This window comes from Strongylocentrotus purpuratus, unplaced genomic scaffold (genome assembly GCF_000002235.5).
Source record: "Strongylocentrotus purpuratus isolate Spur 01 unplaced genomic scaffold, Spur_5.0 spur5_scaffold_8, whole genome shotgun sequence".
NCBI lineage: Eukaryota > Metazoa > Echinodermata > Echinoidea > Camarodonta > Strongylocentrotidae > Strongylocentrotus > Strongylocentrotus purpuratus.
The window spans coordinates 12693905-12715693 of NW_022145614.1; the positions used below are offsets into that span (position 1 = coordinate 12693905).

Genomic DNA, 21789 nt, shown 5'->3' on the forward strand with positions numbered 1-21789 from the left:
TCTGCTGTTTTCATGAGTATTTGTCTTCCCGAAAACCCGCAATTATTCAGTTCAGGATGCACTGTTATACAAACATACATGTACACGCAATTTTGAGATTTGCAAGTTCTACCGACAGAGTAAGGAGATGGATCTTATCATTCGTATTCTTTCATGAACATGTGTACTTGTTGAAATCCAGTCATTCAATTGATGATATTCTGTTCCACACAATCATGTCATGACATACAGTAATTATTATGTCGGATTGATATCAACCTTACCATGAAGCACATATTGAAATGGGTGATAAATCATTGTTGCAAAATTGTTTTTGAATTTCTGATAGTGTATCTATCATCGAATAAACATTTACTTTTAAAGTACATGTATCAAAGAGAAATGTTGCTGAGCAAGCGCCATGATCATCCCTGGACGGTAAATGGGCTCTATAAGTTTACACTATTATTATATTGAAACATCTTTTGAAATTTGGTAACCATTACAAATCACGGGATCTAGTCCAGTACGTCCCTCACAGCTCACTAGTTTTTATCAATACCTTTGCAAATATTAAACTTGTCCAAAATGGACTTTATATTCTGAATACATTTTCGAATCCAGGGTTCTCTTGCCGCGGGCGCAGGGTCACGAGTCATCACATCTAATTTTTATTTTAAAAATTTGTTTCAAAATTCTCTGACAACCACTAATACAAGTTAAGTAGTGTACGTCATAGATTCTATTATGAGATGTTATAAAGTCTAATGGAGCAGAAAATAATTGTCGTGAAATATAGTCATATTGCGACGCGATTCACATAATTTTAGGCTTTAGATTTTAGACTACAAAATTGTTGTGAAAACACAGTCTTATCTGCTGTTGGCAAAACTCTACTGCTAATCCACCATGTGCTAAAGCCATTAGAAACAAAAAAGTTTTGCTTTAACTATACCATCATAATTTTATTAACCATATCCTTATTATACCTTTCCGATGCATCGGATACGTGGGAATACAAAGGCAACAGTTCTCAGCTTGCGTGCGAAAACCAGAGAGTCTGTCGTCTTTTGCAGGAAGCGATATATATATACCCGTCGAGAATGGAAAATCAGGAGTAAATTATTAAAAAATGATTTTTGGCTAGATGTTGGGCACGTATGTGGTACACATGCTCCCAAGCGTCGACAGCTGTTTACATTGAGGTTTTCCTTTCTGGCTACAAAAAATCTGTGTTCCACATCACACTCCCGTCATTTATTGCTGATTGATAGATTATTGGATGGAGTTAAAAATGGAGCGGTTGTATATTTTGGCGGTGTATTCGTGGGAGAGGGAGACAGACATGGGGTTTGGAGGAGGGGGGGGGGGGGGGGGGCAACGGAGTACGTTTTATTGAAACTTGGTCTACGCGCTCCAAAACAGCACAAGGAGTGGTATGAACATGATGAAGGAAGTTTATGATTGAATTCTTAACCATTCACACTGAAGGCACATTTATTTCGTACGTCATGTACGTGAGAAGAAAACAAATGAAATCGACCATACACTCTTTCTCTCGGCAGATTACAATCTTTGATACAGATATTAATTATTTTGTGCAATACAGATACAGATGTGATACATATATTAATTTAGAACTTATTCGTAAACGAGCCTGAGCGGATGCTTGCAATTCAAATTCAATAAAACTTTTAGATAGTATCTCCCATAATACTGTGATTTCAGTTTCACATAGGCACTGGTCCTTGGCAGTATTTACACTAGTCAATGTCTGTTACCATTAGTATCAAGTGAACAATCATTTCTGCGTTCTTGAAAGGTATTCAAATACCAACAAAAGACTTTACACACAGGTTAGGCAGGTTACTCGACCGCGAGAGTCTCTCTACACTTGTAACCCTGTCGGTGAAGCTCAGAAAATGGGGCACGTATTTGCTGTAGGAGTGACCTGAAACTCTAACTTTCATCTAAAACAAAACGATTGGCGATGGAACTTGACACATTAAATTTAGGGCAATTTGTCATGCTCCAGATAATCCCAATGTAATTAGGGGGAAAGTCGATCGAAATCACGAAAGGTGTATTTCTTTTCCTAAGCTCAACTTTTCCACCAACATGACCAACACAATTGTGATGATGGATGTATGCTTGCATGGAGAGGGAATCCCACGGCTTTGTATTTGTTTTCATATCGTCTGTGCAAAGTGATTGTGTATTGCCATTAAAAAATCTTGTCCGCCATGACCGCCATGACCGCCGATGTTTCGTTAACCCTATCAACGCCACAGATGGAGAAGAGTATCATGTATACAACACTACCGTGTGATAATGATATTACATTTTGATCAGTATGATCACAGGAGGATTACAAACCCTCTTATTGTGACTCCAGAAAAAAGACGAATCTCTGAAATCGTCGAGATTGTGCCTTCATACAAAGTCATCACTAGGTATAAGGGGGGGGGGGCGCCACTCCCTCCAAATTTCTGTTTAGACATATTATGATCCCTTTTTTTAAACAAAAAGGAAGTAAAGGATTTTTATTTTCATTCGCGTGTTGAACGATTCCTCACCAGTTACCATTCATCGGCAAAATTTGTCTAACGCCCCGCCTTTGCTCAAAGATTACCTGATCAATGTCCCAGGTCAGTGCCAAGTGCTCTAGTGGTGTTCAGACTGTTTACCTGTATAGCATCATGATAGGTTTTCATGTGGTATGTTCGAAACATTAATCAGGGTGTCATTCTCACCATCGTGATGGGCACATGACTAGGAAATTAGTGACATCCGATTGCTAACGACAAGTAACACTATTTTAAGAAGGCAGCAACATATTACGTGGCAGGTTAATACAATAATCCAGGTGATTTTTAGGGTTGAAATAACTTCTCCCAAAGAGGGAGCCACATTTGTCGCCCCCAAGGGAACCACATTGCGACCCCCTCCCCTTCTGACACCCCTAGCCGCCTCTGCATTACAGATACATGAATTTCTGTTTATTTGGCCCGATTTTGGCGCTAACATTATGAGTTGGATACCTGCTCATGAGAAAGAAACAGCAAGGTGATATTTTCATCACCGCTATGTTTGGCTACTTGTCTTTTAGTTTGAGCTTTCAGCGGTTCTTAATGGGCAGATCAAGGTTGGGGCGTTCCCATTTCATGTCATGTCAGATTCACCACATCCAGTATCTATTTCCTTTTCAAGTTTACCAACTGTTGTGGTCTGTACCTTCCCTGGAAACAATAGACGCGTCACTCATGTCACTGGTATAAGACAGCGAGAATACTCACCGAAGAGTTGTTTGTCAGGTATTGTTATGATTGTGGTTCTACTGAAATAATATTTAGATTTGTAATCATAATATTGATACATTTGACGGTTCTTCCTCTATCTCTCTTTCACCCTCTCATCCCCTCCACCCCTATATATCCCTTCTAATGAAGTAATATGTGTCACTGATACAACACTGCTTCCTTGATATTTAAGACATTGATATTATCGTTGTTATTTCACAGTGAAGCATTATAACTCGTGGAATAACTCGGTGCAAAATAATGTTCACCTAATCTGATATTGATAAATCAGTTGTAACCTCTTCATACAACGCACGTTGAACATTGATTCACATTGCAAATAATTTGTATTCCATGTTTTGTTACCAATTTTGCAGATGGTGCAGAAATGAGGATACTTAAAGCGACCTTAGCGTCCAACTCAACGATGTAGAGACGGCCTTCACCATTTCGATCTCCAACTGCAGATTGACCAAGTCTTCCTACCATTCTGGCTGAAATAGACCGATTTCTGATGCTGGACCATTGACAGTCCTTGGGTATAGCTCGAGATGACCAACATTATACTCAACATATCGATGCTACCAGTGCTTTAGATTTGCCCCCTCCTCCTCCCCCCATCTTAACTCTGAGCCTCGACTGGTAGCGGCATCAACAAGAAGCAACCCCCTGATCGTCAAAGACTTCATCCTCCTCCTCATCGTCCAGGTCTGATGATTATCCGAGATGGCGCGCTGGTTTCGACGTCGTCGCAGTACCGTGGTAGCGGTGTTCCTGACCGTGTGCGCCTCCGTCTTTCTCCTTGCTCGTGTACATAACGACATCGGTGACTTCCACAATGAACCGGTAGAGGAGCACCGGGGTATCGTGGTTCGGGAGGAGCAGAGGCATGGAGAGTATGGCCGGTGGGTATCTATAACCTTTAGCCCAAGATTATTGGGAGTCGAAAGCTAAATCATTTCGATCTTTCCTTTTTCCACTAAGGGAAAAAACAATCTACCAACAGACTGTGAATACTCAAAATTCGCCAATAGAAAAGTTTCGATAGAACGGGTATCTCACAATTCCACCCCATCCACCCCACCCCACCCCCACCTGTGACGCTCCCTGCGAAGAGTCGTATGTGGATGTTTAGAGATGAAATTTGTTTGTATTCCTACTATCTATCCTGAGATTTGATATTGAACTTCCACCGAATTAACGTGAATTTGGTCAATGTTTACCACTTTGGATTCAAACTGAGATTTCCGCTCACAATGAAGAAAAGGAAGGACAGATACATCCATAAAGAATTGAATAAATTGTATATAAAGGCGTTTCATCATAGAATATTATACCGGTGCTTGTTTAACAAATATGTTCAACCCGAGGTTCGAACACTGGCTTCGTTGTTCAAATTTAATAGGAACATTATATTGCCAAGCGGTAAACGTCGTTTCCCTTTGAACCTTCAATGGAGATTTGATGAGCATTAAACCATGGCGCCTATAATAGCAATAGATAGGGCAATTGCACAAAGACATCTGTACCTCCCCCAAAACATAATCATTGAACAACAACACAGTATTATAGACTTAGTATTACAGATTTAATTCATTGTGGTTTCTACACATTTCGTGAATCTCGGCGGGGGTACTTCTAACTTATTTTCGAATGAACTTTGAAAGGGGTTATCATTATAATTGTAATTTGTGTGTATTGTAGTTTGGAAAGCATCTCGTAGAAGAAGAATGTCTGTATGTGTAAAGTTTAGAGTTAAAATCTTTCAAAACAATGTCGGAGATAGACTATATACACTGTCTGCGGTTTTATGAGAGGTCAGTTATGTTGACCTCACAATAGTACAAGCCTTTTGAATATTTTTCATATCAATTGAAATCGTGCTTTCATATGCGGCTCCCGTCTCCAATTTCATAAAGATAATTTTACGAAAAATCTTATCATCACGTATAAATAACACTGTCCCCATTTAGCAGATGATACTGGCTATAACTGACAGTGACAGCTAGAAAATTACCAACTTAAATATTGATGATTGATTCATATTTGGTCGCACCAGTCAAGTTCATACCACTTATTCATAAGTCATCCAGCTGGTTGTAATAACGTTTCTTCTTTCATTCCCGCGTCCGATGGAAAACTAACTGTAGGTGCACAGTAAGCTGGTTATGTGGAGAAGGTCTATGATAGTATTCCGTGCAAAGTAGATGGGTAGCAGTATTGTAAAAGTAGAGTGATATTATGCGATGGTAGACTTTGATTCATTTTGGCGATGTGAATGAATACATTGGTTACAAATCTCGTCTTCCTTTTGAACAGATAATTTAGAATAGTATCAATCTCCTCTAATAAAATATAAGGGTCTGTCATGATATAAATACTTGATAAAACTCCTTTTTTTTTTTTTTAACCCAGAGCCTCTGGGAAAATGGCTTTAGAGAACTTTACGACCAGTAGTAACTGTGCCTATTTCATGTGGACCCTGATATAATTGAAACTTTATCAGTTTTCGGCTGCTAAGGACCCAGTTGCTATGGCAATACAGTGTCTTGCAAACCCCACCTGATAAAATATAGTCGTAGATTACCTTGTGTTTAGTCTCAATATTATCTTAGTGAATTCAGATAGTATTCGAAAATCAGCTTGAAGCCAGTCTGATCTAAAAACTCCTTGGTCTGATAATGCCGTTCGTGTGTATACAGCTATTACTACAGAAAGTTCAAAGAGACATTCGATCACCGCACGAGGAGAGTATCGACTTGTAATTTCATTTGCTAGACAAACAATGGCAGGTATTCCCCTCTTTGTAGGGATTTAACCCCATTATTAATAGTAATCTGCTTTCATTTGTGACACTTTGCAAATGCGCTGTAATTGGCCTCTCTCTATAAAGCACAGTTCACAATAGACCTGCTTTTCAAAGAAAATAAATGACCGGTTTAACTGCAACCGATCATTACTCGACGGGAACTGTTATGGCTTCCGCGTGTAGTCAATATATTGAGAAATGAGTCTGTAATTGGAAAACACAACGGAGGGGATTTTTTATTTTCATTGTGGATTGATTAAAAAGTCGCTCCAGTTATATTCCTTTTCTTCAAACAACGTTGCAAGTATTCTTGAGAACCTTATTAAACTGTTATACCGACAAACCGTATGATGTCTGTTTCTTTTTCTTTTTAAATAACGGTTTAATTGGTCAGAAGTAGAATCTCTTATTAAAAAAAGGACAGGAAAAACATTCAAGGTTTGCTAAACAACCTGTAAACGCGAGGTTACTGGGATTAGAAGCGTATAAGATCACAGTCCCATCAGATCATGTTGGCCAATTTTAGTTTGCAAGTATATCCATATTATTTATAAAGAAATTATTGAACGTGCACTCCCAACGACAAAATAAGGATGATGTTGTGGACTTAGAAACTAAAAGGGGAAAAAAGAAATAGTAGTTGTATCTTTATCCTACAGTTTTCTGGCTTCAAGACAAATTTCTAATTGGTTTCAAGATATCAGTTGAGATCCTTATAAATAAGCGCTTGCGAGTAAGAGATCTTCAACATCTTTCAATTCTTGACCATATTGGCAATTACTTTTTTTTTCTTAAGCCGTAGTTGGTGTAGTATGCTATCTGGCTTCAAGGAGACCGCTTGGCTCAAATACAATCATGTAATCTTAATAATGAGCAGGGGCTGATCTCTCAATTATTGACCATGTGTTTATCCTATAACCGTATTAGGTACACTGTCAGGCTTCAAAATAAATTGGGCCAAATTACGAAAATGAGCGCAGGCTTTTCTCACATTTCTCGACCCTAATGGGTTTGGGTCGATTGGTTCAAGAAAGATTAAGCTCAAAGACGATCATGAAATCGTATAAATGAGTAGAGCCTGATCACTCGGTTATTGACAGTGACTTTATCCTATAACCATAGCAGGTTTGTTGTCTGGCTTCAAGAAAGATGAGGCTAAAAGACAAACATGAGTGGAGGTTGTTCTCCCAATTTGCGACCCTAGCTGTCCCAGTTTTGGGTTTCGTTTTCTAGTGTCAAGTAAAATGTAGCTCAGGGAGAGTAATGACTTAATTTCTTAATAAATGGAAGATGATCTCTCCATTGTTGACAGTGGTGTTATCCTGGTGTAAAATTTGTTGTCAGGCTTCCAGGAATATTGTGCTCAATAATAAGCGAAGGTTAGTCTTCCATTCCTCGACCTTAGTTGTCCTCTTTAACCGTACCAGATTATGGCTTCAAGACAGATTGGCTTCAAGACGATCCTATCTTTCCAGGGACTTCTCCCAATCGTTATTAAATAGTTTTACAGGTGACTTAGAATTTATTGAGGAAAGGGAAGAGTTTGTACTTTGGAAAGCGGCAATCTTAATGAGTTTATTATGCATAAATAATTTGAATATTTTGAATCCTTATGGTACCGTTTGTCTGTAGAACGCTTCGCAAAGGTAGTGTAAACCGTCGGAAAAACGTTGAATGCTAATTATGTAACATGAAGAAATAAAACTACATTATGTAACCGTGAATAAGTATGTATACTTATATTTTTTTATATAGCATTTTTAGTTCGTTCTAATATTGCTTTTACCATTTTATCATTAGTAACAGTAAATATGAAAAAACATCAAATTTTCTTTTGGGTCTCGTACAATGTTTTGTATTTCGTCACTCCATATATAGATCAACCTGTTGTACAGAGTTTGACAAACATGAATGCTTGCTGATTTGATACATTTATAAATAAATGTATTTTTTTGGATCCGGGCAATTACTCTCCAGGGTGGGTAGTCCGCGGGGGAATGGTAGTCCATGGGGTAGTTGTCCTAGCAACCACGATAAAGATTTACAGAGTCTTTTTATACATGTTGTATCATTGTATGTGAACAAAAATCTTTTGGCATAATACTTGCGATGTCATATCATGACGAATTCGATCTTATTAATAACATTATTTCCTCTTTCTCTTTTCTACCCCGCTCCCGCCTACTACAGAAAGCGGTTGCAGGCTATTCCTGACGATCTTCTGTCCCAGGACGAAACTCCATCGGTCGTGTTCAGGTCGGAGAAGATGCCTCGAAAACCTTCCTTCTTGGTCTACGTGTATGACCTTCCTACAAAGTTCAACACCAACCTGTCCAAATGTGTGCAGTACGGTGACCCCTGCTTCAAGTTTGATGACTACGGAATGGGTCCAGAGCTGAGGGCGACAGAGAAGATGAGTTACAGAGAGACCTACGGTCACTCGCTGGAGGTCGTCCTTCACGAAAAGCTGAAGGCGAGTTATCACAGGACGTTTAATCCGAATGAAGCAGACGCTTTTTATATTCCCTTCTATGCTAGCATTGCTTGTTTGTGTAGGACGTACAGTCGGTTAGATGTTTTGAAGCTTCATAATGAACTGTGGACGTTTTTAAACAACGCATTGCCGTATTTCAATAATGGCAACACCCTGAGACCTCACTTTATGGCGCTGGGTCGGATGGAACGGGAGCACTGGGGAAGCAACTGTCCACTGCTCCGCGACGAGGCAAGAACATCCGCCATCACCTTCATTGGTATCGAGCAGGAGCCGAGCGAAAAGACCCGTCGGTACTTCCATCGCGACGGCAAACAGATGATCATCGCTCCGTTCCCAAGCTACGGGCATTTCAACTCTAAGGACACTTCCGCCCTGGTGTCCAGTGTCCGACTGCGTCAGCAGATCAACGTCTTCCCGCCAGACATCCGTGAAACAGAACGCGATGTGTTCATGCTTCTCGCTGCGAGCAGTAGGAAGGGACACGACGTACGAAGTATGCTCAAACGCAGGATGAGTGCCACAGGGGATCGCTACTCGCAGTACGCATCTCTTGCAAGCCTCAAGGACATGCAAGCAGTCTGGTTCAACACACCAGAATGTCACCAGGACATCCATCTTCCTATCATTGACTGGATGCGGCACTCCATCTTCTGTCTCCAGCCACCGGGCTACTCCAATATCCGCAAGTCTTTCTATGATTCAATCATGAGTGGTTGTATACCAGTCACTTTCCGATCCAAACGTAGCCATGTCATATATCCATTTGAGAGGACGCTCGACTATCGGCGCTTCACTGTGAATATCCCAATAGACGAAGTCTTATCGGGGAAGACAAATGTTACCAATATTTTGAAGGGCATCACCAAGTGGAAGATTGCCGAACTTCAGACGGAACTTGCCGAAGTAGCGCCGAAGTTTCAGTATTCATACCCGCCCATAAGGGGCCCCGATTATGATGCATTTGCCGCGATCATCGAAGAAATGAACAAAATTGCCGAGTAAAAACTATATATCGGCAAACATTAACTGGCGATTTGATTGGCGTTGTTGCAATATTAAATGATGCGCAGAAGTATGTGCACAAAAGTACTTTTGTTTGAAGTGTGTACAAAGTGACGACTCTTTAATACATTGTAAATGTATCATATATATGTCGCAAAAGATATTGAAGATGCATTGTTTCCACTGGAGGACTTATCTTTTGCATCTCTATTCAAGCTTTTTAAAGTGCCAACCCTTGAATTGTCTGCTGCCTCATCGTTGTTTTCACCATCATGTTACAATGAGGAGTTTGAGATTTTGATGTGATTTTGTATTTCTCGAAAGGAGTTATACATACCTCTTTGGCCAATGCACTGATAGAGGGGAAAAGTACGAGGACGATTAGGTCTTCTTTCGGAGCTCTTGATTCGTGTGTAGACAATCAATAACTTTTTCATGGAAGATATGGTCATGCTCGTTGTATACTCAAAGTTTTGAACAAAAACTATTCTTGCCAGGGAAGATATGTAAACATTCAGTCAGTGAAGACGCGGAATGATTGTTTTGAACACTTTGTCCAAAAATAGTAATCAAAGAGTTGAAGTGCATGGTGGGAGGTTAATTGCTTTAAAATACCGTATGGGCGGTAAAGGAATTGCTTATAATTAGATAATTCGACAGGTTTTACCTTCAGCCTTCAATGTTAATTCCCTAAGTTAATTGGTAATGAGACATCCTAAAGATTTCATTTTGGTGGATAACGGATGGGTTGAAACGGTCACCCAATTGATAAACTAATACTATACTTAAACATGAAAAAAGTCTCTAAATAGCTGAAAAGTGTTGTATTCTACTGCAACAAATTTCCTATCCTACTCAGAGAGCATCCAGAGAGCTGACGGGATTTCCGGGAATTCAATTTTTGGGAATTATCCCACCCCTTATGACATTCCTGGAACTACCCCTGCTGTGTCATATTCTTTGAAATTAAGACAGTTATAATTATTTCAATTTAATAAACAGATGTTGAATGGGCCTATCACGCTTTGACAATCTCTCGGAACATCTCGACTGAGTAATAATTTTATGATTAACCAAGTTTTCTATATGTGTTCTTCTGGGATGTGTCCTCTCACCCCCATGTATCCTGAAAATGTGTTTTGAAGTTTTTGAAGGAAATTAATTTCACGTGAAATCAAACAGCGACGGTACAAATTGTAAAAATGCATCACAATCATACATATCAACGTAAACATAATTCATCATCGTCAACATCATTATCATCACCATCATTATCATTGTCATCAGCGTTTTCATTACAATCATTACCGTCGTCATTATGATTTCGACCACAATAACAATTACGTTCGTCATCATCACTAATAGTTAAACAGTTCTTTATACAATGATGATTGATAGAGTTTATGAACTGCTTTTAGTTTGAAAGCTACATGCTTCGGAATAATCCTTTCTTGACAAATATGTTTGACTTGTGTTTGTGAATAAAGAAGATTTATTTATTTTATACATTACATTTCAAACGTCCGATGTTTTTTTTGTGAATTTTCATTTACCTTATTAGTATGGGAAAGAAAGCGAGAGAGGGGTTGTAGTGAGAGAGAGAGAGAGAGAGAGAGAGAGAGAGAGAGAGAAAGAGAGAAAGAGAGAGAGAGAGAAAGAGAGAGAGAGAGAGAGAGAGAGAGAGAGGGGGGGGGGGGTGTTGTTGTGAAGGGAAGTTTATCCGATCCCTTCGATGCCTTTCATCATGGACCCAATCGCTGTTTTACTGGTCATTAGATTTGTCTACGAACGTAGATGGCAGCATACCACAATGGGTGGTGAATACAATTGATCCTATAACGGTAAAGAATGTTGTTATACTAGAGGTGCAGTTTATTGTAAGGTGGTGACTTATTGACACGATTTGGAACGACATCCAAGGGAAGGGGTCATTTTGTCATTATCACGACAGGGACCTTATGAACCAAACGAGGGGATTTTAATTATGAAGTACTGACACTGCACCTAAAACTATTTTTGTTTAAACCTGTATGGTGCCATGCAGTTTTTCTGTCATAAAATGATTATGTACATAATTTTTATGCTTTGATTTTGCAATATTAATACATGAGGGAGCGAAACGTAAGGTAACAATTTGCCCCACCCCCGGGAAGCGTTATTTTTTTTTCTGCGGCACAGATTTGGTCAGGTGAGTGTTGAGCCTATGGCAAAGTTTAGGGTTAGGGTTAGGGTTAAATCAAGACGTCTTTAAAAAAAAAACCCAATCTGTGCCGCAGAAAAAATAACGCCCCCTGGAACACAGGATCGATACGACGCTATACTTTTCATTCTCTAGTTTTGCGACTCCTTTTAACCTGTAATGATTTGTGCGGAAACGGGGATGCATTTAGTTCGGATTTATAAATATATATGCGATGGGATAAAAATAGAAAATATACTAACAGGTTTAAAAACTATTATAAGATTAAGCAAGATATAATTGGTTGGTTATAGTATTGATGGGATTAGAAACTATTACGGATGCACATCGGCAATATTGCAGATAAGAACAGGGCTACTAGTAAAATACGTGGTGTGTAAACGAGGTGGGAGATGAGTGAGTGAGAGAGAGAGAGAAACTCATAGAGAACAATAACATTAGAGAAGAGAAAGAAAAGGGAAGGGTGACAAGATGTTAAATTTAGATACTGGAGATTAAGGAAAACATAAGTGTAGTTTTTTGTTCCTCCAAACAAAACGATTCTATCTTGACTGAATAGAAATATACCTCTTCATTTATTATTCATCAAAGTTCATCATTAAAATTTAACAAGTGAATTTATATTTCCTGTAAAATTTGGATATATTAGGCCATGTAAAAAAATATACATGTTTAGCGTCCCCGCCCGCTTCCTTTTTGGGGGCCACGTCTTAGTTTTTTTTTACTTTTTTTTTGTTGAAATTTTTTTTTTGAAAGAAAAAAAACATGAAAATCACCGCTAAAATGTATCTATTTCTGATTTTAAAAAATAAAATAAAAAATGTCGGCGGCCATCTTGAAAAATAGCCCGACTGTCAGGGAAAATGTGCCGAGAGGCCATTTTGAGCGGTCATTTTGAAGAAAAAAAAGGGGGCCTCCTCCTTCCTTTTTTTCGAAAAAACAGGACGCTAAACATGTTTTTTTTTTAAATTGGCCTTACTAGAGGTAGAATATAAACGATGGTACGAATGATGAAACTTACAGCGTGTTTCTATCATAAGCCATTATCCGGTTAGTATCCGATAAGGGATACATTTTACCAAATGCCCGTGAGAGCTGTGACGCAACAAAGCGCATGTGGTTACGACCACGTGAATATTTAGGTCACTACGCGCAAGGGTTTTTACGCGCACAATGTAAACATGCGCCTTTGGATTGTTACGTCACAATGTATATGCATGTCAACAAACTTTTTATGTTATGTAAACAAAAGAAACGCACTAAATTTAGTTCATAGTTTATCTAATTGAGAATTAGCTGTGCTCTTCACTTTACTCTCACTTACGATTGCTTTGTTCATCGAAACAATACGAAAGTTTGATATATCCTGACTTTTCGTATTAGACCTTGTCTCACTATATTGACAATTCATAATGATTTATGAAAATTCAAGAAATCAAACACGGTAGGTTTTGCTTATTTTACTGGATTACTTGCTGTAAATGCGATAATCGGTGACAAAACTTAACATGAAATGTGAAGAAAAGCACATTAGCGTCAATTCTTTTTGAAAACACATGGAGGACAACACTTTCTAAGTAGAATTTTATAGTCATGAAAAGATGATTTCACAAATGAACAATACAATAAATAGAGTGGCTCTTTTGGAATTTGCCAGAGGTTAAACAAAGGAACTAGAAGATGGGAAGACAGAGATAAATTGATCAAGTACTTGGTAAAAGAGAAGAGGAAACGGTGAGAATTCATAGTTTCTTTATTAGGCTTATGAATTACATTGGAGTTTTACCCCCAACAAATTGTAATACATGTACATGTATTTTTGCTTATCTCCCCTATCCCATAGCTGTATCCCTTTCTTACCCTCTTATCCTCTCTGTGCATTTCTCTGTCTCTGTCGCTGTCTCTCTCTCTCTCTCCCCTCCTCCTCTCTCTCCAATTTTTTCTCCACTTACTCTCTGCATCCACTTTTTTTTCTTCTCACATGGCATGCACAGAACCACAGAAATATGTTTTGAAACAAATTGAGGGAATAAGCTTTCTAACCATTTTAAATATCTATTGACGCTACTTTCTATAGCTTAAGTAAAAACAAGTTAAACAAAGAATAATTGAAATAAAGGAATAGGGGCAAATGTTTTTGTTTTTACTATTTTATAAATCCATGATAATTTTGGAACCAAGAACATACATATTACAATATGCAAAAGACTAAAATCAATTAATACCACAAAACAAAAGGGCAATTGTTAATTCATAACTTGCTACATTTAGCTTTACTAACACAGTCATATCCCAACATGAAAAGCATTCATAATGCAGAACAAATCATTTTGCAGGAGAACATGAACGCCTAGAACTTTTCTTTATAATACTCTAAGTTTGAAGTGAGAAATACAATAACTACAATAACAAAATTTGATTAGAAATGTTCTCATTGTGACCCTCAAGAAAGAAAAGAAAAACAAATGTAAAAGGTATTTAACAGTGTTGAGACAGCACAATGCTCAAATAGTTTTGTATGGAGTCCAACACTGCCTCCAGATGTATGAGATACCTGTCAATTTGAAGAGCAAGTTTCCAAATTGAAAAATTATTTACCATGACATAACCAATCTCATTCCATTTTAAGGCGAGTTTGGGGATCTCTGCAGTACATGTATGACATTCCATGTAAGTACTACTTCTTCTTCTAGTTCTTATTTCGGATTTTTAGGACAATTGTATTATATCTTGTGGAGAGGAATGTAATCTTTGAGAATCTGTAAAGATGTCATCTGATGAGAACAGAAGATGAGAAGTGCTTCCAGAAAGATGATCCATGAAGTCTCTGTAATTTCTACCTGCAGAGTAACAATGAAACAAAGTAGTCCTGAAATAAAGGTAATATCATTCAAAATGATTTAGAATATTAAAGACGAGGTCCACCCTGATATGAAGATGGTTTTAAAGATAAACTAATAAAGACCAGTTATGGTCATGCGATTGCATTGTGAAAGAAACGTTGTGGAATCGATGAGAAAAGGTTGATCATCTAGCATATAAGTATTGGTGTGTACTGCAAGGTTCTGGAATCTTCAAAATGATAAGAAATTTGGCGCAGTCTTGGTAAAGTTACAAGCAATGTTTATGTTCCTTTAAGAAAATGTTCAATCATACATTCACCCTAGATAAGTAGATATAATAATTGCAAACATGGTTTTAGACAACCCATGTATGAAACAAATCTATTCCATCATCAATTACAAAGCTAATGGAAATCTATTCCATCATCAATTACAAAGCTAATGGAAGTTTATGAAATTTTCTGTACAGAGCAAATTGGAGAGGAGCTCGCAAGATCTGTCACACAGTTGCTAATTTGTGTTTGATTTACAGGACTTCAAAAAGTCATAACACTCTCATTTTCATCTGATTTTACTCAAACTTCCACTTATCAACTTCATTTCAGGGTGGACTTCCCCTTAAAAGAGTTGACTTAATATATGTTGTGCATAACACATACACATTAAGTGTAGATATATGTCATGTCTAGCTAGTCAATGTGGCACCCACAAATACATACAATTTTCTGTAACACAAGTTTGTTAACTTGCCATAATACTCTTCTCAATTTCTAGTAGGAAGGCAATATTTTCACACAGACAATACTTTGTCTAACCAAATCTAGCATGTCACTTTCTTCAGTGAGATTAGATAAGATTTAGCATGCTATAAAATGTTAGGGCCTGATAGGTGGTCAAATAAAAATATTTTGTCGGGTTTCAAAGTTCAAGAGTTTAGCAAAATTGAACATTTTGGAGGAAATAAGACACTGAACCATGGTTAAGGAATAAGGAAGGATGAATAAGGAAGGACAGAAATAGTATTGCAACTCAATAAAAAATACACACCTCTAAATAATCTCTGAAGATTGTCGCTATGAAGGTTCTAACCGATAAAGTTCATGACTACTAGATGAAGAATCACACTGGCGAAGATAAAGTCTGCAAAGGCACGCTCTGACGAAATTCCCTGAAAACTGGATTTATTTGCTGGGTTGACTTGCAATCTGAGACAAACTGTAGAAAAGATGGAGGAAGGTAACAATAAGTCAGGACAAACTGCAAAGGGTTATCTTTTATTCTACTGGTATTCAACGGCATTCTAGTGCAGTATAAAAAGTCATCGGATTCATCAAGCAAACTGTTGCAGTTGCGTATTTTGGTCTGATTTAAAGTCCAAGTCCATTCCAAAAATAAATTACTTTCAATAGAAGCAGAAAAATCAGACAAACCAATCTAAACAAAGTTTGAGCAAAATCAGATAACTAATAAGAAAGTTATGAATTTTTGAAAAAGTATGGTATGTAAAATTATAGAACAATGGAAATCACTACACAAATTGCCAATTTGGTAATCAGTCTGGTCAATGGCAATTTTAATAGGTAATATTACGTCACACCATAGAGATTTTGAAATGTCATGCTTTAAACAGATGACGCACTTCACACATAACTGACGCACACATGAAATTGCACACACATAAAATAGAAAAATCAATGAACATTTCAAAATAAATTTCCAGTTTGTACCTTAAATATGATGAAAATGAGAATTCTTCAAATTTAAAAAATAGTTACATATAAGACTTAAACTAAAATGAAATACTGAGATTCTGTTTTCCCCTCAACCACGCCCCCCTTGAGTAAAAAAAAGAGAAGAGGATTCGCAGGGAAAAAATGGCATCTAACAACATTCCCCCCTTGCGAGTAAGAAAATTGGGGGGAAAAATAGAGAAGATCAGAGAAAATAACAGGGAAATCGGTAAAATCAGGAAGAAGAAAAAAAATTGGGAAAAAATTGGGAAAAATAAAAAAAATTGGGAAACCGATTTAAATCAGGTTTTTATCAGGCCTGAAGGATGCTGAAAAAATCGCAACAAATGGGAGGATTTGACTGAAATATCATAATTTTGGTATCGAATGAGACAAAAACCGCAAACTTGCTCCTCGCACAAATATCTTATAACATTGAGTGAATGGAAGCCAGCAATAGCCAATAAGAAGGGCCCTTGTCGGCACCAATTTAGTAAAATGAGACTGCGATTTGCAGAGATCTGATGAACGTTTTTGCGTATGCGCTAAATGTAAAGTAAAATTCTACGTGTTCCAGTTGTAACTTATAAAACATTTGATTTAGTTAAGAATAATGTGTATCCCTTGTAAGTTGTAGAGATCTCAGTAAATAGTTTGTCATTCTCTATTTCAAAGACAAAGTCAAAAGAAGTGCATGTACCGTCAGCCCATCAATGGATTCTGGAGAAAATAAAGGCGGTGATCAATAAAAAATTGTGGTGGTTAAAAATATAAACCACTTCATTGAGGACAATATGTTACAAAGACATGTACCATGTAGTGTTTTTCATGTACTTCAGGTGTTATGAAGTGAGACTACATGAAAAAAAAGTCAAAAACTTGTTTGGAGATAATGGGCTTCCATCGGCCATTCAACATGTAACCCCCCGAACTCACCGGCGAGCACGAAGGACCCTACGCTGGAGATGAACCCCGAGAGGAAGGAGTTGAATGGGAAAGTGCCAACAAGAGCACAGTAGACGAACTGCACAATTCCAGTCAAGAGGATGTAGGTGAGGTATGCATCAATTATTTTCAGCTTCTGTGGTGTTCTCGTCGTGTACTCATCATAAAATTTATTGATCACGGTGAACAGATTTACAGACATTTTGTGTTATTTGTTCGGGTCACAACAGCAGAAAACAATACACCACGATCCGCTACGTGTCGATCAGAGAGGAAGTTTCTTATACAATGTATGATGGGAAGGATTTTCAGCGAGTCATACGACACTATAAATCATGTAAAATTTAATATAAATCGTTTATACTCCTAAAAGTAATTATTTAGTTTATCGAAATAAAATTTAAAATTAATTATCTTATTCTAAAATGCTCTTTAAAATGTTTTATTTCTAAAAAGGATTCTTTACATTTCATATTATTGAAAGAGTCTAGACATAGCGTCTGCTAGGGTCATACTTGACCTCATGACTACGTCTACTCTATATCTGCCTACATCTACCCGGGTAGCTGGGCGAACGTAGATCATCTCTACCCGCTAGCCTACAGCTTGAATGACAGGTATTTTAAGACTTATTTTTTGCACTACACCAATATGCTTCTATTGTCGTTAAACCAAGAACAAGAAACAGAAAAACAGTAGAAACATAAGCTTACATCTATATATTATACTATCTTTAAATTAGATCTAGAGCAAGGCCTCTGTGACGGATGCAATTTGTATACATTTTATTTTTAGTCTTTTTGTAGAGCCTGCCAAAAAAGGGGGATGAGCTCAAAATTCAAACTATAATTAAATATAAACAAAAAGTATTGAACCTTGGTCATTCGAATGTAGATCATCAATGCAATGTCCACCATCTTCACATCCTAATCATGCTAATATTAAAGCCTTGCAGTGTTCTCATATTATTTGTAGACTAAAAGGCAGTAAAATATTTTTTTCATTCTTTATTCTAAACACTACAGTACACTACACTCCTCTACAGCATTATCATTAATGATTATGGGATTTTACCTAGCAATATTATTACTATTAACAAATAGATATAAAGCTGTAGAAGATTATGCCACTCATTGCCATGTATTGTGTTCCATATGTTCACACAAATTTGTTTCTTTTCTTTATCTTATTAATTAGTTGTACAGACTATATAGTACAATTCCTGAATATGGCATCGGCTGTGACTTGCGACCAAGCGACGCTGGAAGGCGATACCTCTCAGTCGAAGCTCACTCTCTTGAAACAGGGAGCAGAAGCCCGTATTTACCTGAGCACTTTCATGGGTCGTAGCTCCATCGTGAAGCAGAGATTCAAGAAGTCTTACAGACATCCTAAGCTGGACGCTAAGCTTTCACAGAAGCGCACCGGACAAGAAGTCAGGACAATCGTCAAATGCAGGAAGGCTGGTGAGTGAGAGATTTATAGGTCGGATTCATGGCTGGGTGTTACTAGTCCATTTTTAAGATTCAAACATGAAACGCTCAGCTCATGCAGGCTAGACCGAAAGCTTCAGTCTCTCTAATCGTCGGTTGTTCCACTGAGACTACGTCTGGCTCCACTAGACCTCCGATTACAGAGACTGAAGTCTGGGGACCTCTTTCTGTGAGGCACTGTACGGAACAAATGGTTCGGTTCGACCGGACCGCGATGAATGAGATATGCAACGAGATTTTCACTCTTTACATCCTCATAACTGCTGCAATTATAACACAAATTAAAAATAACATATATATAGCTTATTTGACTTACGATAGCTTGCTCATTTAGATCCTAAATTAATGATTAATCCGAGAAAGTCTCGTCGTCAACATTATCCGTCTTGGTGTTAGTTGATGAATATTCATTTTTTCTTTTCGAATGTCCAATAGCTACCGTAGCTACGTACGAGTAAGCCCAGCTTGACCAACGAACTCCCACGAAACGAGTGCTCTGATTGGCCATTTGGCTATGTTTTGGTAGGTTGATCCGGAAATATTTTGGCCGCCGGGTCATATAGCCCTATGTTCCGAGTGCATGAACGTTCGGAGATACAAATTGGATAATTCATATAAGTAAGTCCGTAAATTATCGATTTAATATTGAGTTATCAAATTTTGATAACTGTAATTAGGACAAATGACATACCGACCTAATTTACATCTGATTTAGAAATCAGGAAATTAGATCTAAATAAAGAAAATCGGGGAGAAAATGTCGTGGACGAAAATATGTACATATAGTAACATAGCCATCCCCACGGTACGAGATCTCTGGGTTGCCATCTGTATTGGGGAATGACAACAAATGTCAGTTTTATTAAAGAAATGACCCAAATCAGATGGTTATTGCTTGAAACAGATTACACAGTACACACAGAGAGAGAGAGAGAGAGAGGGAGAGATATTAGCCAAACTTTAAAAGGTAGAAAGCTAGGAGAGAGGAACAAAATGGATGGAGTGTGTATATGGACCCCCTCCCCCTAAAAAAAGGGAATTACCAATTTTTTTTTGTTTTAAGAAAAGTGTTAGAAATATATATATTCAGTTAAAAGCTTAATAGCATTGTGTTTTCATTCATGTTTATTTACATACGTGTTACGTGTATGTCTTCCATTTGCTGATTTTCAGGGATCACTACACCTGTGGTATACTTTGTCGACAATGACACTCATTCCATCCACATGGAATACATAGAAGACTCCCTCACAGTCCGAGAGTACATTCAACAGATTCAGAACTCCGGGGAATCCAACGATGATGAAAGGTTGGTGTCACTCGCCTCAAAGGTTGGAACGACCCTAGCATCCATGCACAATGTGGACATCATTCATGGGGATTTGACGACCTCAAACATGCTTCTGCGTCAACCTTACGAGGACTCGCGCCTGATAATGATCGATTTCGGACTCAGTCAGATATCGCATATGTCGGAGGATAAAGGGGTTGATCTCTATGTCTTGGAGAGGGCGTTTCTAAGCTCACACCCGAACACGGAAGAGTTGTTTAAGACAGTTCTTGATGTGTATGCGGAGAACTACAAAAAGTCTGGAGAAGTGTTGAAGAAGCTGGAGGAAGTAAGACAACGAGGGAGAAAGAGGGTGATGTTAGGCTAGGAGATATACTGAATAAGAATTACTGTTTATTATTTTTTATGTATTTTTTGTATTGATGTTAGTTGTTTTTATATAAAGGCCTTCTACCATTTATTTCAAAAGTAATCTACCCTGGTCACCCAGTATTTAAAACTGTATGTTTATCATTTCATGCTTAAAAAGGTAGTTCCAGGCATTTTCAAGCCAACACCAAAAAACTGACTGGTATTTTGAATACCAAGTCTTCATCCTAAGGATGGTACAGTATGCACATTCCTACTCGTATAGATAATAAGTATCAAATTATCGATCAAAGTATTGATCTTTAAAAAAAAAATTCAAAATGTTAGTATTGACAGAGATCAATTTTATTGTCTACAGGTGCATAACTTGTTTTATGGCAATACCATAGCATACTGAAAGAGATAGTTGTAACACACATCTTGGCGTACATGAACATGGCCATAGGTTAAATCATGTTGCTCCATAAAGTTCCCTCCCATGTACAATCCCTATTGGAGGGAACTATTTATAACTTCATAAAATGACTGACCAATCAGAAGCAACTTATGGTTACATAACTATGTCTCTCAAGTAGCTATGGGCAATACATGTACTATTATCTGGTTCTTCGATTCAAACTAAATGCAACACAATTAAAAAAATCCTATTTTACAAACTTCCATTTGGTCAAGGAATATATGATCTGAAGGATTTTTAATACAGTGCAGTACCAAGAATCAGAAGTGCTTCTTTGGCACCAGAGTTTTAAAAAAAAAATCACGATTAGCATACACCGTGTGGTATGTTGATCCAACAGTATATCTAACTGAAGAAGTGTGAATAATTGCTAGTGTAGGATGATTAAGATGAAGTTTCATTGACAAATAAATGGGTAAATAATAAATAATAATTGTGGCCACTTGTTTTTGTTGTTGATATGCAACTATGTAATATGCATGTAATACATGTATTTTACATTGAGCGAAGTCTGAAAATAAAAAAATAATTGTTATCTTACCATCAAAATTGAAAAATACTAATTGGAAGGCTACTCATTGAACACTAGATATAGAGGTAGAGCTATGTAATACATAGTGCTGTAGTCAAACGTTTAACCGTCCGGTATCCGACCGCCCATGGCGGATTCCGTTTTCAATTGGACGGTTTCGTTTTCCCGTTTTTTTTTTTTTTTTTTAATAATTTTTTTTTTTTTTATTTTTTTTTTTTTTTTTTTTTTTTTTTTTTTTTTAAAATAAATCGTTTAACCGAAAACCGTCCGGTTTTGACAGGCGGTTAAACGGAATTGGAGATATCCGTGATGTTACAGCACTAGTAATACATATGAACAAATA

The 21789-nt window shown here is 37.5% G+C and overlaps 3 protein-coding genes across 6 annotated transcripts in view; 2 read left to right on the forward strand and 1 right to left on the reverse strand.

Annotated features, from left to right (window-relative positions):
• LOC100888790 (probable xyloglucan galactosyltransferase GT15) overlaps positions 1-11099 on the forward strand; it is a 50750-nt gene extending 39651 nt beyond the window's left edge. For 2 of the 3 annotated variants that reach the window (XM_030975267.1, XM_003725207.3), the window contains 2 exons: positions 3656-4183; positions 8278-11099. In XM_030975267.1, coding sequence (XP_030831127.1) covers positions 4005-4183; positions 8278-9586 — 1488 coding nt within the window. In that variant the 5' untranslated portion in view covers positions 3656-4004 and the 3' untranslated portion in view covers positions 9587-11099. Of the gene's footprint in view, positions 1-3189; positions 3294-3655; positions 4184-8277 lie in introns of all 3 variants that reach the window. The other variant, XM_030975268.1, reaches the window with a different exon arrangement.
• A 2809-nt stretch (positions 11100-13908) lies between these two features.
• Positions 13909-17591, reverse strand: LOC578220 (dolichyl-diphosphooligosaccharide--protein glycosyltransferase subunit dad1). 2 transcript variants are annotated; one of them, XM_778407.5, is made up of 3 exons: positions 17296-17591; positions 15677-15844; positions 13909-14626 (listed from the first exon to the last, which is right to left on the reverse strand). In XM_778407.5, exons 1-2 carry the CDS (start codon positions 17504-17506, stop codon positions 15714-15716), a joined length of 342 nt encoding a protein of 113 aa, XP_783500.1. In that variant the 5' UTR covers positions 17507-17591; the 3' UTR covers positions 13909-14626; positions 15677-15713. The 2 variants fall into 2 exon arrangements, with proteins under 2 accessions (XP_783500.1, XP_011667733.1); XM_011669431.2 differs by having other exon boundaries at positions 13909-14655.
• A 194-nt stretch (positions 17592-17785) lies between these two features.
• Positions 17786-21343, forward strand: LOC762996 (EKC/KEOPS complex subunit Tp53rk-like). The gene is made up of 3 exons (XM_030975457.1): positions 17786-17921; positions 18502-18770; positions 19971-21343. Exons 2-3 carry the CDS (start codon positions 18533-18535, stop codon positions 20453-20455), a joined length of 723 nt encoding a protein of 240 aa, XP_030831317.1. The 5' UTR covers positions 17786-17921; positions 18502-18532; the 3' UTR covers positions 20456-21343.
• Positions 21344-21789: the final 446 nt, after the last annotated feature.